The sequence below is a fragment of the Helianthus annuus genome, chromosome 13, assembly GCF_002127325.2.
Source record: "Helianthus annuus cultivar XRQ/B chromosome 13, HanXRQr2.0-SUNRISE, whole genome shotgun sequence".
Classification (NCBI taxonomy): Eukaryota; Viridiplantae; Streptophyta; class Magnoliopsida; order Asterales; family Asteraceae; genus Helianthus; species Helianthus annuus.
In genome coordinates, this window is record NC_035445.2 from 116550638 (window position 1) to 116568017 (window position 17380).

Below are 17380 nucleotides of genomic sequence, written 5' to 3' on the forward strand. Positions count from 1 at the left end.
TAATGCTGAGCATGGTTTGCCTGGTATGATCGGGAGCATAGATTGCATGGATTGGCGTTGGGATAACTGCCCGACTGCATGGCGAGGCCAACACACACGTGGTGACCAAAAAGGACCCACTATTATTCTTCAGGCGGTTGCTTCACAGGACCTTTGGGTTTGGTCGGCTTACTTTGGCATTGTCGGGTCATGCAATGAAATCAATGTTTTTGAACAATCTCCGTTGTTAGAGGAGTGGATTTCTGGCAAAGCTCCAAAAGCGTCGTTTTACGCAAATGGAAAACTACTACCCTCATGGATATTATTTGAGCGACGGAATTTATCCTAGGTATTCGATTTTTGTGAAGACGTATAGTGATCCTATTGATGAAAAAAGAGCATACTTTAAAAAGGTTCAAGAGTCTTCACGAAAAGACATTGAGAGATGCTTTGGGATTCTTAAACAACGCTGGCAATATTTGAGAAATCCTTGTCGTGCATGGAGCAAGCAAAAAATGAGAGATGCTATGTACGCTTGTATAATCATGCACAACATGATTTTGGAAGATGAAGGAAAGGCGATATTCCAGAATTATGTGCCAGAAGCCGTTCAAGAGGAGCATCCACAGGCGTCAATGGAAGAAAGAGTGAATAATGCGCCAGAGTTGCGTTACGAACCGTACCATTCTCAGTTAATGGTTGATTTGGTACACCACGCATGGTCGGTTCGGTATGTACCACCTGAGGGAGAGGAAGAAACGGAGGACGAGGAAGACGAAGTTGGCGAGGGTGAAGAAAGCGAAGACGAAAACTAGTGTTTTTTTTTTTTTTTGTTTTTTTTTAAATTTAATCGGACATTTTTTTTTATTTCTAGTATTGTATTTTTTTTAATTTAGTGAAGTATTTAAAGTTAAGAAAAATAATAATTGTGAAATGATTGCATGGGGGTTATTGGAGTAATGCCCCACTACACTACTTTATTCTATAATGCCCCATGCTGACTGGGATGACACGTGTCGGATAATGCCCCATGGTGGGGGCATTATTTTTATTCACTACTACACATGGTCTTACTGATCAGAGAACATTATAAACTATAAATTAGCAACACAAATAGGCATACATGGGTTGTACGTTCTGCAATAAAGGTTTGCAAGGCATTTATCATTTTACTTTTAGTTTTTCTATTTGTAAATTGTTATCAACCTGCAATTTGCTTATCAAGTCACCGCTCCAGCTCATAAACATGAAGAGATCCTGACCGATGTGGCTTTTTGAAGGTGATCTCTGGGTTGTCAACCTCAGTAACGATGATGATGATACCTCAAGTTCGAAATAATTTTTAATAAATCTCCAAAATTGATCAGATCAATCGCCTAGGAGTAATTGATCGGCAGGTCGAGTGAAAACAATGGCAGCAAAGTAAATTGAAGAGATACAGAGAAAATTGACGATGTTATCTTACCCTAGAGACAATGGTCCATCTCAAATCTATCCTATTTGCTGGCAAGGAGTGTTATTCTTTCCTCGAGTCACTGTTTTCCAAGTAATTTGGTGGGAATTTCGTTTTGGTTTATGTGTGTGTGTATTTGTTATGATTGTTGTTTAATTGCAGGTAGTTAGGTGATAAGTCCCTTTGTTCTCAACAGAATTTGCAAGGAGATGGTGTGGATCGGGACAAAGAGATGTCGCGGATACAATGTATGTGTTTTATTGTTTGTTTTGTGATTTGATTTGTGTGTTGTTGAATTGTTTGAACTCTGGTTAGGTTTAGGCTTAATATAGTTTGATATGTTAGATGTGGATCTATATGTTAGGGCAAATATTTTGGCTAATTTTTAAAGCTTTATTGTTGGATTTTAGTGAGGACTAAGATGAATACATCATCTGGGAGTCTCATGAAGAGATGGAATGCATTCAAGGCTAGACCAGCTGCACCCGCCTTTCTCATATTTTATCAATGTGGTTTCCAACCTCAGATGACTAGAAGAGAAGTTGCCCTTAGTCATGGGGTCAAGTATGCCACACAAATCTTTTTGGCTGCTATGTTCTTTCATATGAATCAAGGGCGTTTGGATTTGTGAATACAAGTTTATTGTATCAAATTTTCAGGTTCTTTTCATAAGTCGGTTTACTATAGTCGTTTTCATTCAGATTTGGATTAACAATTAATTTAACCTCTTTTTCCGAAACCGGGGGGGGCTCCCGCCCCAAGTAAGCTGCGCCCCTGCGACCCACACATATGATTTGTTGATCATAACTATCATGAAGCCATGTTCTCCATCAATGGTAATTAGTATTTAGTTATTCTCAATTATATAACCAATGGGGCCAGCTTTAGCTAATTAGTTTGATTTGACCCATTTGTCATGAACACAATCCAATTTTTGACCCAGCTAACCTTTTCTTAATTTTGTTCTTTACTTGATTAAAAGATTGATCACAGCAGAAATAAGTAAAACACAACAAAGTACCCATATTTCGTGCAATTTGTATGTCTTAAGTTTATTTACCTTTGTTGAACTATTTTTATAGAGGTTAAATTAATTGTTACATGTTTAGAGGTATAGACATATTTCTGTTTATTGGCCATTGATGATTTTTTAAACCAGCAAAGATATAACTACACAAATCATATCTACAACGGTACAACAACCATTGTTGGCGATATTGTTCTTACGTCGACTTATGCTCATGAACTTCTACGTTATGGTCTTAAAGTTGGGCTTACAAACTATGATGTAGGTTTTTATTATTATTTTAGCTGTTTACAGTGTTGCATTTAACTTGCTTACAAATTAAGGCTACTTTCCTTTTTTTTTGTAACACTTTATTAAATTGTTAACAAAATATACACAGATTACATCGGCCATGTTGACAGAAACTAAATACAACCGACTTCCAAGACTTGAGAAATGTAGCTATGATGGATGAATGGTAAGTATTCTGTATTTGTATGTTATTTTATACGTTTGGATAGTTAGTTACCATAATCTGAAATGCAATCAGTGGCGGCCCTGGGGGGAGGACCATCGGCCAGGGCCCGATATTTCGAAGGGCATGCTATTTAAAAAAAAAAAATCCGATATGTACAAGTAAAATTTCTTTTTTCAATAGAGTATACCCATACAAACACCAACATCGGCCCACTTACAAAACTATTCTTATGGCTTAGATTAGTTATTAGCCCATTAGCATTAGGTTTAGACCTTTAGTGGGCCCAATACCCAATTTCGTTAAGGCCTAAGGGCACGTTTTTTCGAACTCGAACATGGTACACTAATTCTCCGGGCCGGCCATGAATGCAATGTTTACATTCAGGAAACCAACTGAGGTAACTTTCTTCAATGAAGGCATGGCAGCCCTTCTCAACACTAGCTGCGAAGACCTTACAACAAAGCACAAGTGCACCGATCCTAAAACGCTGCCACAACAAATAGACTCAATGATTGGTGAAGGGAGGATGATGCATGTCTCAATCAAGAAGGAAGACCATGTGGTAGTAACGAATGTGACAGAAGGTGAGACAGAGGCACAGAGCGTGACTACCAGCCAACATCTCAACAACACAATGTCTTGGCAATCCCACCCACAATGCCTAATCCCAAGATTAAGTAGGCAACACGTCCACTTGGTGGCTCGCCACGTACATCACTAAAAATCTATTAACAAAAAACATACTAATTAGCAAAACCTGAGCAGGTACAATGAACTGGTATATTAGTTATCTGCAAACAATATGCGTGCAAATTACCGAATTACCTGTAGGGATTATAGTCACAACTTTAAGAACTGCTTTCAACTAAAGTCGTTGATATTTGCGTTCCTAAAACATCTACATTTGCTTAATGTTAATGTGTCTTTTTTCAGTACTGTTACAGAATCAAGCAGCACCTCAAAGAAGGTGCATGAAGAGTGATGACACGGAGAACCACTTTTTGGATGGCTCCAGCCTAGGAACACTATGCAGCCGAAAGCTTGGCATAAGTTGGAACACCTATCGCCACTGTCTTCCAGAAATGTACAACAGGGAAACATGTTTTGTGCAACTTATCTGCCTAACACAGCTTGCTGTTAGTAAGATAAGTTGTAAATAAATTAATAAAGCAATATTTTGTATAGACTAAGTAGATAGGTTAGGTGATGTCAATGAAAACAGAAGAACTTAGTTGTAACAAGCACCGGTCTTTCATCTACTATGATACACGAATCCCGCCGCATCGCGGCGGGTGGTAAATCTAGTTAGGGATATTTATGAACAATAGCACCTGCGACTTCTATACGTGTTTTCCTTTGGGCCTCTCTCCCATCCCATTTCTTCTCCTATTTAACCAAAATAAACTTTCAAAACTTCACTCACAATGCCATCTGTCACAAAAACAAAATTTTAGATAATGGATTTGAAGTTATAAATCAACTTAGCGTTTTGTAATCATCTTGGTTTTAAAAAGCGAGAAGAGCACAAAAACGACAAGGTCTAAAACTGAGGTGCGAAGCGCAAAAGCACACAGCTTTTCGTACCCGAGGCATGAAGAATTATATATGTTTTTATATATTTCCTTTAGGGTTCTAGCATCATTTACCAAATATTTAGAGATAGGCAAGCTTTATACATATCTAAAAGATTTATGGTATTGTTTGAGAAGAGTAGCAAGTAGAAAAATTGATAAAATACTACATGAATTTGGGAGATATGTAATTGATTGATGATATTAGAAATGGGAAATATGTAAATATTCATTTAATAGTTCATTAAGGGTAAATAGTCATTTAGTAAGAGTCTTTAATGAAAAGGGGAAATATGTAATATATGTGGGTTATGGAGGGTAAATATGTAATTGTTTTTTTATTTAAGAAAATACGTAATAAACCAGCTTAGGAAGAGGAAATATGTAAAAATCCCTAATTACTATGATACATATGCCTAAAACATAGTTTATCCATATTGTTGAGGGGTTTAATTTGTGTGAAAGAGTCACTCGTCGATTAAGTTCAATAACTATATGACATATGAGTTTAATCACTTTCTCTTAAGGTTGTTGGAATATGCATATATAAATAGTGAAAGTGTAATGTACAATATACATTATCGTACGATGCGTACGCGATTAGTGTATAACATGCGATTTTGTACATTTTGGTTGTCTAAGTTTGTGAGTCTGAGGTTATGACCATGCGATTTTGTGAAGCCATCGATTTCATGACCATGAGTTGGAGTTTATGACATGTTCCGGGTTTATGAACATTGATATTTTTTTCTCTCCTTCACTTTCAAGCACTTTTTATAATATAAAGAATGCAGTTACATATTTTGATGAAAGGGATGTGAATGCTCTAAGTATGGGAAATGGAATCTTTGGTCCTCATGCTTACTCACAGGTAACATAAGTGACGCTTTTCATTAGCGGGTGTTAAGTTTTATATCTAAATAGTTTTATAGATAATTACAAGCATACCCTAAGCATTATAAATATATCCCACTACACTTCTTCGTTCCCAACAAAATTACCACCACGACAGCACCAAAAAAATGTCTCCCTTCCACCTCCCCTCGCCTTATGATTCAAGGAAGTCCATCATCAGCATCTGTCGTTCCTTCTATTCAAAGGTCACCATTGATTGTGGTAGAACATTACATGATAAAAATGCAAAACAAATAAAAATAAAAATCGTTTACTTTTGAGACAAGTGTCTACTGTGTGTTTTGGAGCCAAGATTCTCTTTGGAAGCGGTATTTCTATCCCTATGGATAGAGGTAAAATTTGCCTACATCTCACTTTTCTCAGACCCTACCAATAGCTGCGATATTTATGGGATTTCCTGGGCATGGTGGTTGTACTTTTGAGACAAGAACATTCAATCAACAACCATGACTAACATAACTGTTAAGGACCACCCAAGTTTAAAAATTGTAATCACTGGGACCAAGTGTATAATTATTGAACCCTTGAGATCAAGTTTATAATTTTTGCAAACCACATGAACCAACCAAGCATTTAACTCAAGAGTAATTGTGAAGTTTGTATCGAGAAATAATTTTCTTCATCTCTACCTTGCCACGTCTAAGTATACGGGGAGTGGTCATCAACAGTTGAAATGGTGAAAGCAACGGTAATGCAAGATTTCTCACCTGTTTTTGTGCTCAATAGTCAAAGAAGATGATGCAAAACAAAAAATACAATCTTTTATTTATAGTATAGTACTACATCTTTTATTTATAGTATAGTACTACATAATAAATAAAAACGTAAGTTAATGAGATAGATTTTTGTAGTGCCTTCTAATAAGTCCGATGTCCACATATAAAAGCATCAACATCAAAATAATCATCCATAATAAGCTAGAAATGTAATAATTTATTAAGTATAATGTTATATTATTATTTCAAACTACTGGGATTCTCACGCGCTTCGTTGCAGGCCTTTGGTCATTATCGATACGGTTCATTACGGTACCGGTACTCGACATAGCAATCGTTGCCAATCGACACGTTTTTACATCGATTAAAAACCCACAAAAACGAATACCCGTACCGGTGTTGTTTGGTCGGTATCGGTCTGTTACGATACCCATATCATACAGAAACTCGATATAGCTTACGATACCACAAAATACTTTATTGCGAATATTACTTTGTGTTCAATTAATTTTATACCGCCACGTCGAGAATTCTATAAAAACTATATATGACCCATTCGAGTAGCTCTTTATCAAATCGATGTTATACGGTATGGTACCGATATTGTTCAGACAGTATCAGTAATATTAGAAAAAGAAAATCATTAAAAGTCAAAATTAAATAAATATGTTTATGGTTCAAAATAAATATACTAACTATTATAATATTGAAATGATCAAAATATAAAAAAAGAAACTATATATACATTATCATAAAAATCAAATTACTATCCATAAAAAAAAGAAATTATATATGATTATAAAAATCAAATCACTATTCATACTTACTTTCCAATTATTATTATTATTATTATTATTATTATTATTATTATTATTATTATTATTATTATTATTATTATTATTATTTTTACTATAAAAATCAAATTACTATTCGTAAAAAAAGAAACTATATATATGACTATAAAAATCAAATCACTATTCATACTCACTTCTCTATTATATACATATATAGAAACAGGATCAGGAGAAAACGGTTGCAAGTGTGAAAACGGTAAGAATGAATCCTGGTCGAACACGCGGCATGGGGCGCTAAATGATATGCAGGGGCACAATTGTTATTGTCCACGTTCCTCATAATAAATAGCGTTACAATTCCGTTTCAAACAAAATTCTAAAAAATTCGTATTAGCAGTTACCTCCCCACCAAGCTTCCGAGATCTATGGCGTCGAACGTGGATTTCGTTCTACAAAGTAATATTTGATGGCGTTTTCATATGTGTTTCAGCAAATCATACAACAGGTATGACGTTTTATTCTTTATGTTTGTTTCAATGGTGTTTTTTTTCAAAGTAATATTTGAAAATAACGTTTATGTTTCAATGGTGTTCTTCCTATATTCAATATTTGGCGTTTTCATTATTAATGTTAGTTGTCGTTTGGGATCTAATACATGCTTATTGTTTACGATCAATGGCATTTTACACCTGGTTACGTATATCTGATTAGGTGTGAATATTGACGTTAATTTGTAAAACATCAGTTCTTACTATTTGTTAATTATTCAACTTATGGCGTTTTCATTAATATGTTTTAGGAAGACAGTAACATCAGTTCTTCATATTGTTTATTATTCAACTAATGGCATTTTCATTATGGCGTATTCATTATAGCGTTTTCACTAATATGTTTTATTAAGAAAGTAACATCAGTTATTCCTATTGCTTATTCCTCACTTAAGAATGTTGTCAAACTCATTCAGTAAAACCTTATTGAGTTAATCTTCACTTAATTAGAGGAATAAAGTATTTTTATTAACTGAAAAGTACATAACAAACAATAGAAGATAACATAAACACAAAAACCCCAAAAAAAGATGGTGTTTCATCTGGAAGGTACTGATGTGTATGGGCTCGTAGTTTAAGTCGGGAATTTTAATGGCGTTTTACTTATGAGTTTGGCGTTTTGTATTAGAGCAGTTAAAAGACCCTTTTACCCTTAATGAAGCGTCCAGGTAATAAAGTTGATGTTATTTACAAAAATGCCACCGTGCCAATTTAATGCATAAATTGTTTTGATCCAACGGATGAGAGACATTCTCACTGTTTTCACACTTATAGGCGTTTTCTCTAAATCTTGCCCATATATATATACATACATATATATATATATATATATAGAATTGCGCTAAAATAAGAACCACATATATATATATATATATATATATATGGTGGTATGAACAGTAGTTTCATTTTCTTATTTAAATTTTATTTTCACATTTTATACTATAAATAATATACGTCTTTAAATTATTTATTTATCATTTGATTTTTTTCTGTAATACATTGCCTTATTAATCTTTTAAAAGAATGAATACGTAGTTGGGTTAATTTTTGTTCTCGACATTTTGTAATAGATTTTGTTGAAACGGAGTTATATTTAAAAAATATATATTTTTTCATATTGTACGTTATTCAAGTGCCTGTATCGTGAGGAACCGAACGGATTACGACTGAACAAAATCGGTAATATCGGAATTGGAAACGACAATCGATTTTATTTTAGGAATATTGGATTTTAATAATCCCAACTATTCACCATCGGCCGCCAACTGTCACACCCCAACCAATGACGGAATCATCGGAGTGGGACAAAGAAAGATTGCTCATCACAGATAATGCTAATTGTGACAATAGATTTTAAAAATAAATTGATTTCATTCATAACAAAGTATTACAATACATGGAACTTTGAAATACAACATGCTCAATACAAGAAAACAATACAACAAATAAGTACGAAATTTGATACAACATGTTAAAACCTAAGACGTCTAAATATGTATCTAAGCATCATCACTACTTCGGTTTCAAAGCATCGTCATCCTCAACCTGTAACATGTTTAAAAATAAAGTTCAATGCAAAAGCAAAGGCGAGTATACAGGTTTTCGTTCATAGCATAAAAAGATAAGTTGTTTAAACAATTCCAAATGGCAAGCTATTGATACAAGATAGACAATAAAATCGGCATGTGTTTAACTAATCAAACCAATGATGAAACTCAATAAGCTCATGACATAACCCAAAGTTTACAGGTGGTGCGTTAATCCTATAGCGCTATATATGTCAGGATAGACTCGTACGAAGTTAATGATAAGTCTAACACAAAAAGTATAACCCCAAGTTTAAAGTATCAAGTAATCAAGTAGGCATGCATGTATAAGGAATGTTTGTGCATTTAGGAATAAAATTTAAGTGCAAGTTTATAGTTTAACATGTTGTCGCAACCCCCGACCCCTGCCTCGGGAAGCGGGCGACCGTGACCTACTCAGAGATGGTGGTATCGATGTTTATCATTATTTGGCAGCGAAAATTTCATCAGGACCGTAGTTAGGAAATATTTTATCTGAGTAAAACACCACATTTTATAATAATAAATATATTGGGATAAAACCCAAGTTTTCGTTACAGACAGGATTATAGGGATAAACCCTATTTTATTGAAATAAAATATCTTCTTTATTTAGGTAATTTTTATAGCCACTTTTCCAAGCCTTCAGTGCTGTCCAACTGGCTTCTATTTGGCTTTCACATTTTGTTACCTGAAATGCGTTTAAAAACATTTTGTCAATGGGAAATACTGGTGAGTGAATCCCAATTTAATCAATACAGGTTTTATCAGTTTTACAGTATTGAGGGCGATCTCGCAATTACATTTGTTTATTTTTCTACTTTAATTACCACCCACGGTACTGTCAACCCGACTTTTGGTCATGTTACTACTCACAGTGTTGTAACAAATTTTGTATACAAAACCCCAACATACCGACGATAATTGTATAATACAAATACTCAATTACTGTTAAATATAAATTAAAACAATTGAGATTTTATAAAAACAGTTTGCAAAAAGGAGGATTACTCACAAAAAGGGTTTACAAAAAGAGGATTAACTCACAAAAAGAGTTTACAAAAAGAGGATTAACTCACATTGTTATCTTAGGTAATTTCCTGTGGCTTCCTAGCTATAATCTATAAATTTTAAATAATGCACACGCGTTAGTATAATAACCCAATTTTATATTAGTTATACCCTCCCTGAGACAGAACTCCAACGACTACGTCGGGTAGAGCCTCAACAGCCGTTACAGAGTGCTAATTCAATCGGGCAGCATATCTAATACGTAACCGGGGTTAAAATACTTACAACGAGGCAGAGCTTCGCTAATTAGGGGGTATTATGCCCGGGAATTATGTTTACACTACAGAAATTGAGAGAGAAAGTAAAAGTTTTGAATAATTTGAGTTGAATGCCGATGCCCTCTATATATAGGGTTGTTCGTCGAGTCCGTCGCGCCCCGCGACGGAGATAGGGCCATCTTTCGCAGCCCGCGACATAGGGGGTCTACGGTGTAGCTTGGTCCGGTCATACGTATAGGTTCGCCGCGTATGTGACACGTGGCGGCTCCGGGTGCAGCCTCGTAGCCAGGCGCTCGCGGCCCGCGTAAGACCAGGGCTAGGTCTTCGCGGCCCGCCAGAGACCCAAATATTTGATTTTTAATTATTTTTAATAAAAATAAAGGTATTTTGGGCCGTTTCTCGTATACGGGGTGTATTTTAGGACGTATAGGGACGTTCTAAATATTTTTAGGGTGTCGGAAATATTTTAGGAGGGTTGTTATACATGTTACACCCCAAAAGGTGGTAAACGAAAAGGGGGTTCAAGTATACTCACAAAATTGCATATGCTTTCCGATTATCCAAGCGTGACGAGATTGTCGAGATTAGTAGGATGAATGTATTCGATTTAGAATTTAAGGGATGTTTATATTCGGGTTTTAAATACAAAAGTATGAATACGAGAAAATAATCATCTAACACATGATACTCATTTTGACACTATGAAACTCAAAAAGAGTTTGAATGCTTTCATGGGTCAAAATACTCATTAGAATCATAACAAGTTATTAAAGTCTTTAGATGATGTAACCTAACACTTGACAAATGACCACTAGGTTATCATCAAAGGTTTTGTTACTTATATTATGTATGTTATATAGTATTTATCATAAGTTACTAGTCCAACAATTCAACAAGAATATCATATAAGTCATGCATGAGGTAGGAAGGGTATATCTTCCATTTAGGTACCTATTTTATATTCACCAAGACACAAGTCATCATAAGACAACAAGGATGGCCAAGAATATACATTAAAGAAAGGAAATACATATTATCTAGCTAAGAAAACATCAAGTGATGTGTGGATTTGTTGGTAGGATGACCCAAGCTATCCAAATAATCACACAACTTCAAGTGCAAGCCCTTGTTCATCACTTGTGGTCCAAAACCTTATTAAAACAGAAAGTTTTTGAGGATTAAACCCCTGGATTTACATGTCACAACCTTGTTTTTAAGCCCAACTAACCATAGACTTGATTATGAGCATAAGGCCATAGGAATGTGTTGAGAAATCTCAATTAAAAGTAAGTTAAACATGTGTTTATACAAAATCAGAAAGTTTGTTGCACTTTGGAGCCTTATATCGTGATGTTCCAGCCTTGGTTTTCCATGGAAAACCTGTGAAAAACATACCTAAGGTTGTTCCAAGTGTTTAGAAAGAAGAATCATTGAAAAAGATGAACATATGAGGAAGTTATGCTTGTTTTTGCAACTTAGATGATTCTGCCTTGAATCTGAATTTCCAGCCAACTTAGAGTGTTTTGAGAGTGAAATTTGAGTGTTTGTAAAGTGGAAAATGTGTGGGAATGGGTTGGGTTTAATAGGGGAGGAATTAGGGTTGGTTTGGTGAGCATTGAATGCAAGAAACACAAATAAATCAACCAAAATCGCCCAATAGATGAAGCTACCAAGGAGTCCGCGGATCACACTATCTCGCAGGGTGCGAGAGAGATACATGCGAGTCACGGCCCGCGAGGATGGGTAGTTCGTGATTTGGTTTGATTATTGACATATATGGCCATTGCACTTTCGTAACTTGATGTTTTAAGTGTGTTATAAGGTTTTTTAAGTGTAAAGAACCATATATAAGGTACATACGTTATATAACTTAAAACTCTAAGCACACATGTTGAAAACCCATAATCACGCATGTTGAACAAACATAATCACGCATTGTTTCGATTTTTCAACATGCGTGATTATGGTTTTTCAACATGCGTGATTAGGTCTTGAGTTTTACAACGTACACAACTTTATCGCGTACTCTTGTTTGTATTTTACACTTTCTCTCTCTCTCTCTCTCTCTCTATATATATATATATATATATATATATATATATATATATATATATAGAGAGAGAGAGAGAGAGAGAGAGAGAAAGAGAATTAAAAGATTAACAATATACACATATGTATATATAAAAAAAGAGTAAATTACAAGTTTTGTCCTTTATGTTTGTATCAAATTGCAGGCAGTGTCCTTTACCTTTAAAATTGATGGGTTTTGTACTTTATGTTACATAATCTTGCACGTTACGTCCTTTAGCCCTAACCTAGTTGAAATTTTCCTGTTAACTCAAGTGACATAAGGGTATAATTGTCCTTTTACTCTATATTTAAAAGATATATATCTTATAAAAAATATTATATATTAACTCTATCTCTCTAAAAGCCCTCTTTCTCTGCACCAGTTCCACAACCTCCTTCCACCAACCAAACCAACATCACCATCACAAATTCATAGAAAATACTGTGCAAAACACCAAATCCCCCAAATAGGTAACAAGAGAATAAAGAACCAGTTGGCAATGGACTATAAACTAAAAACAAAATGGAAACAGTTGGTCTCCTCAACATGTCTTGCCCTAATTTCAAGACGACCGCCGCATCATTCAATCAGAAGACCTTCTTCTCTCTCTCCATCAACTTTCAGGTGAGTATTCCTCTAGTCTATCTCGAATTTCCGGTGACTACCTCTTTCATCTCCTCCCGATTTCCGGCGACTCCTCTCATTAACTACTAATAACTACTAAAAGTCTAAAACAATAAACTTAAAAACTTCATTATTCTCTCTCTCTCTAACTATACATCTGGTTGCTCAAATCCGATGTTGGTTGTCACAGGCGGCGGAGATGGCGGCCCGGATTTATAGTTGTCATCAACAACAAGAAAGTTTCAAACGACGGAGATGGCGGCCCGGATTTATGTTTCACGGCGGTGTTGGTTGTCACAGGCAATGGCGGCCCGGATTTATGTTTCAGACGACGGAGATGGCGGCCCGGATTACGGTTGATGGTGTTGTTTCGTAACGATTATTGGTGTTGATTTGGTGATTGTGATAGTTGTGGAGGTGGTGGTTTGGGGTGACGGGTGGGGGCAGTGATGGTGACGGGTGGTTGTTGGTGGCGGTGGCGGTGGCGGTGGAGGCCAGGTTGATGAGAGAGATAGGTTAGAGAGATGTTAAGAAAGAGAGAGAGGGAGAGGTAGGTGGTTGTGCAATACATATATATTATTAATTTTTAAACTTTAATTTTGTTTTATTTATTAATTTTTTAAATAAATGAGTAAAAAGACTAAAATACCCTTATGTCACTTGAGTTAACAGGAAAATTTTAACTAGGTTAGGGCTAAAGGACGTAACGTGCAAGATTTTGTAACATAAAGTACAAAACTCATCAATTTTAAAGGTAAATGACACCGCCTGCAATTTGATACAAACATAAAGGACAAAACTTGTAATTTACTCTAAAAAAAAACCCTAACAAAAAAGCTCCGATTTTTCCAAAAAAAAAATTAATGTTAACTTTTTTTCATTTTTACTTAAAGAAAATGCGTAATTCAAAATGCTTCGCAAATTTCTTAAATAGCCTGGTGCTCTTTACACGATCTAATCGATATGGTTCAAAAGTTTAAAATCAAGTATTTATCTCAAAGTTTAATAGTGTTTATTTCTTCTATCATATCTATGCACATGCTCTCTATATCCTGGTGGCCACATACTTTGCTTTCGTTGAAGATAATGCAATGAAGGTCTTTTTCATAGAGGTCCATGAAATGAGTGAACATGCTATGAATGCACAAACATCATTTGTGTTTTTTACTATCAATCAAACAATCTCCAAGACCCACAAAGCATATAGCATACGCATGCACTTTGGGTACAACAATCTATGATTAATACCACCTTTTATGTATTGAAAGATACATTTGACCTCGTAAGAGTCGAGTTCTTTGTATTTTTTCGAATGCATGCACAAAGCCAAAACTATACATGATAATGGTGCACTTGTTGTAATATAAAGCAAGCTTCCGATAATGCTGCTATATTGAAACATACTCTTCACCACCTCATTAACATTTGTTTGTATATATATTCTTCCGATTGCGTATATACATTTCGTTTCACGGTCACTCATCGCTTCAGTTAAGATTTTTGTTACTTATACTTTTCGCCGTCATTAATTTATAACTTTGGTTAAGATTTGTGTTGATTAAGGAGGGTTGTTGCAATTACAATTAGTCTATTACTCGAGTGTGTTGCAAGTTTTCTATGGTATAACAATATAATTAATATTTTTTTGTATAGTCCAACAAAATAAAGTGTATTTAGTATATGTTCTAGCAGTTATGATGATAAAAGTGAGTCCTCAAAGATATCATAACTGATTTTATATGAATTTACTATTAAATTCTAGTGCGTGTGTATTAACTTTCCACCATCATGTACATGTAGATGCCAACTATAAGGCCAAGTTTAATTTACCTTTTGATCATCACATATGTTGCTTTTTCATGCAGAGTGTGGCATTCTTCGTCACGCCCACCTACACGAGACACTTTTATATGACACACATTACAGTGGATTAATTATATACCAAAATCAAAAATAAAGTAGAATTATCATCCAATTGATAGTTAAGAATTAAGATCAATGCGGTGCTGATCAGTTGTAAATAATAAAAAATAAAAAATTGCTAAAAGGACAAAAAACGAAAAATTATCTTTTATTACTTTTCGGGTTTGTAACTTAGGTTTATACATCTTTTAAAACTCTAATAACTTTTATATCATTTATTATTTTTTTAAAAATCATTACAAAATTAAGAAACTTAGGGGAGGGGGGGTGGTTCACTAGTGATAGAATTTATCACTCACAAGCACCAATCAAGTTCCGCAATGTCATCGACCATTTTTCCATCACTCATAACCTTTTTTAGTGAGGGTGGTCATCACTCACCACCACACCCAACAATTTCCCCCCAACCAACAATACACTCACAAAAAAAAAACATCACGCGTTGTCAAAATAACGAAATTGGATTTTCGTTATATATTAACGCGTTATACATTAAGGTCGGGGTGGGGATTTTAAACTTCCACACGTTATACGATTGTTCCGTTATTCTATCACGGTACCACCCCGTTGACCCTTATTATCTATAATATAAGTATATTATTGGAATATAATTTTTGTAAAAAAGAATTAAAAAAAAAGTTGATTGCCATGTCATAACGTTTGTAATCTTATATACATAATTGTAAGTAATTATATAGCGTACTTATTTATACATGTTGCATAATTATATACATAGTGGGAACCTAATTATATACCTTGCGTAATTATTTATATATGTTTTGTAATAATGTACGTAATTAATACATGTTTATTTTTATACGTATGTAACTATGACACAAAAGACGTATTGAATTAGATGGCTTCCTACCCTTCGCATCTTAAAATGATTTTCTACAATACCTCAGTGTATACATACTTATACGTATAATATATAACTCGGATTCATACCGCTCATATTCTGTTACAAAGCTTTAGTCGTATAGCAATGATTGCATAACATATATTAATATTCTCATTCTCAAATAAATTAATTAAGTTTAATGAAATTCCATTATGATTGATTAGCCAGTGAAGACGATACACAGCTGGTACAGGACTGTCCAAAAATATATAATACAAACATAAAGAGAGTGGTGGATTAGTTAAGTAAGATGATGTACCTTTAGCAATTAAACAATATAAAAAAAAGTGGTGATAAGAAAAAAGATGCAATTAAAACCAACGACAATAATATCACCTTTTTTTCCTTTTTCCCACGACCTGCCACTCCATAACATACGTAGGATAAGATTCTTCAAGACAACGCATTTTAGCTAACCACCACCTCTCTCTCTCTCACTACCCCCCCCCCCCCAAAAAAAAAAAAAAAAAAAGAAAAGAAAAGAAAAGAAAAAGAAAAAAAAAACTATTTTAAGGGAAACACACGTAAATATATGTTTTATTTACATAAGAAAGGAAAATTATACGATATATAGGAGAATTTGTAGAATATATGTAAGTTATTCATACCTACCCACTACAATGAAAAGTATATCATTCACATGCATTTTTATACAGTTTTTGAAAAATAAATAAGAATTTATCTAAGTTTTTCACATGTGAAAATATTCGATAAAAGGTGATATCAACGACGAGCACATTCTTCAAAATTCTCTCAATGAAAGTGGAAACCGTTATAATCCATCAGAAAACATGACGTGGGTAGAAAATCTACAACCAAAACTTAAACAATGGAAGAGTGGCGGGCTTAACACTTCCAAGACGAAGTAGGATATATTTAAACTTATCGGACCAGCCTAAGGTCCTTAAACAAAGTCAGAGTGACAGACTTAACCTGCTGGTCTGAATAGCATAACTAGGATCTCTAGTAACCAACTCGGCCCTTAGCCCTCATATACACTTCTAAGTTTGAGGTTTTCTAATGTTTAGAGTTTAGTTTCACTTTGTAAATTGTCGTAAAAAATATATTTAATCTTATAAAAATCACACAAATTTCTCACGATTTCAATCACGTGAGAAAGTAGATCCAATATGTTTAACAAAATTATGGTGTAGATATATTTTAAATATAAGAAACTTGTATAATTTATATATGTATATATAATGTTTTTTTATGGAATTTGAGGGAATTACTATATATTATTATTTATTTGTGTTCATCATCATCATGTGGACGCTGCACATCATTCATGGTACGTATTATTCAGACATGAATAGAGACAAAATTAAAAGGAATATACAAGGTGAAATAGCGTGAAGTCAGTTAAGGGTGGAACGGTGAGCATATTATTATATAAAGAAAAAGAAAAAAAAAACAAATAAAAAAGGTGGTAGGTTATGAGTCACAAGACCCATATTGTTTACTCGTATAAATAATTTATTTCATATATTTAAATAATCAAACATAAAAATAATAATAAAAATTGTACCTTACAAGTACGCCTATCT

General features: G+C 34.3%; 1 protein-coding gene across 12 annotated transcripts; it reads left to right on the forward strand.

Annotated features, from left to right (window-relative positions):
* The first annotated feature begins 1170 nt into the window (after nucleotides 1–1170).
* LOC110899086 lies at nucleotides 1171–4261 on the forward strand. Of its 12 annotated transcripts, none has more exons than XR_002569911.2 (5): nucleotides 1172–1680; nucleotides 1843–2091; nucleotides 2592–2720; nucleotides 2839–2916; nucleotides 3850–4261. XR_002569911.2 is itself a non-coding variant. In XM_022145959.2 (2 exons), exons 1-2 carry the CDS (start codon nucleotides 3278–3280, stop codon nucleotides 4074–4076), a joined length of 543 nt encoding a protein of 180 aa, XP_022001651.2. In that variant the 5' UTR covers nucleotides 2923–3277; the 3' UTR covers nucleotides 4077–4261. The 12 variants fall into 12 exon arrangements, 2 of the variants coding, with proteins under 2 accessions (XP_022001651.2, XP_035837321.1); XR_004875692.1 differs by having other exon boundaries at nucleotides 1172–1525; nucleotides 1595–1680; nucleotides 1843–2720; XR_004875694.1 differs by having other exon boundaries at nucleotides 1172–1525; nucleotides 1603–1680; nucleotides 1843–2720.
* The last annotated feature ends 13119 nt before the right edge of the window (nucleotides 4262–17380 follow it).

What these genes read in the sequence shown, in the direction of transcription:
- LOC110899086 (XM_022145959.2), top strand. Translation starts at nt 3,278, where the DNA reads ATGAATGCAATGTTTACATTCAGGAAACCAACTGAGGTAACTTTCTTC. An exon ending in ATGCCTAATCCCAAGATTAA is followed by an intron (nt 3,594 to 3,849) that starts GTAGGCAACACG and finishes GTCTTTTTTCAG; the next exon opens with TACTGTTACAGAATCAAGCA.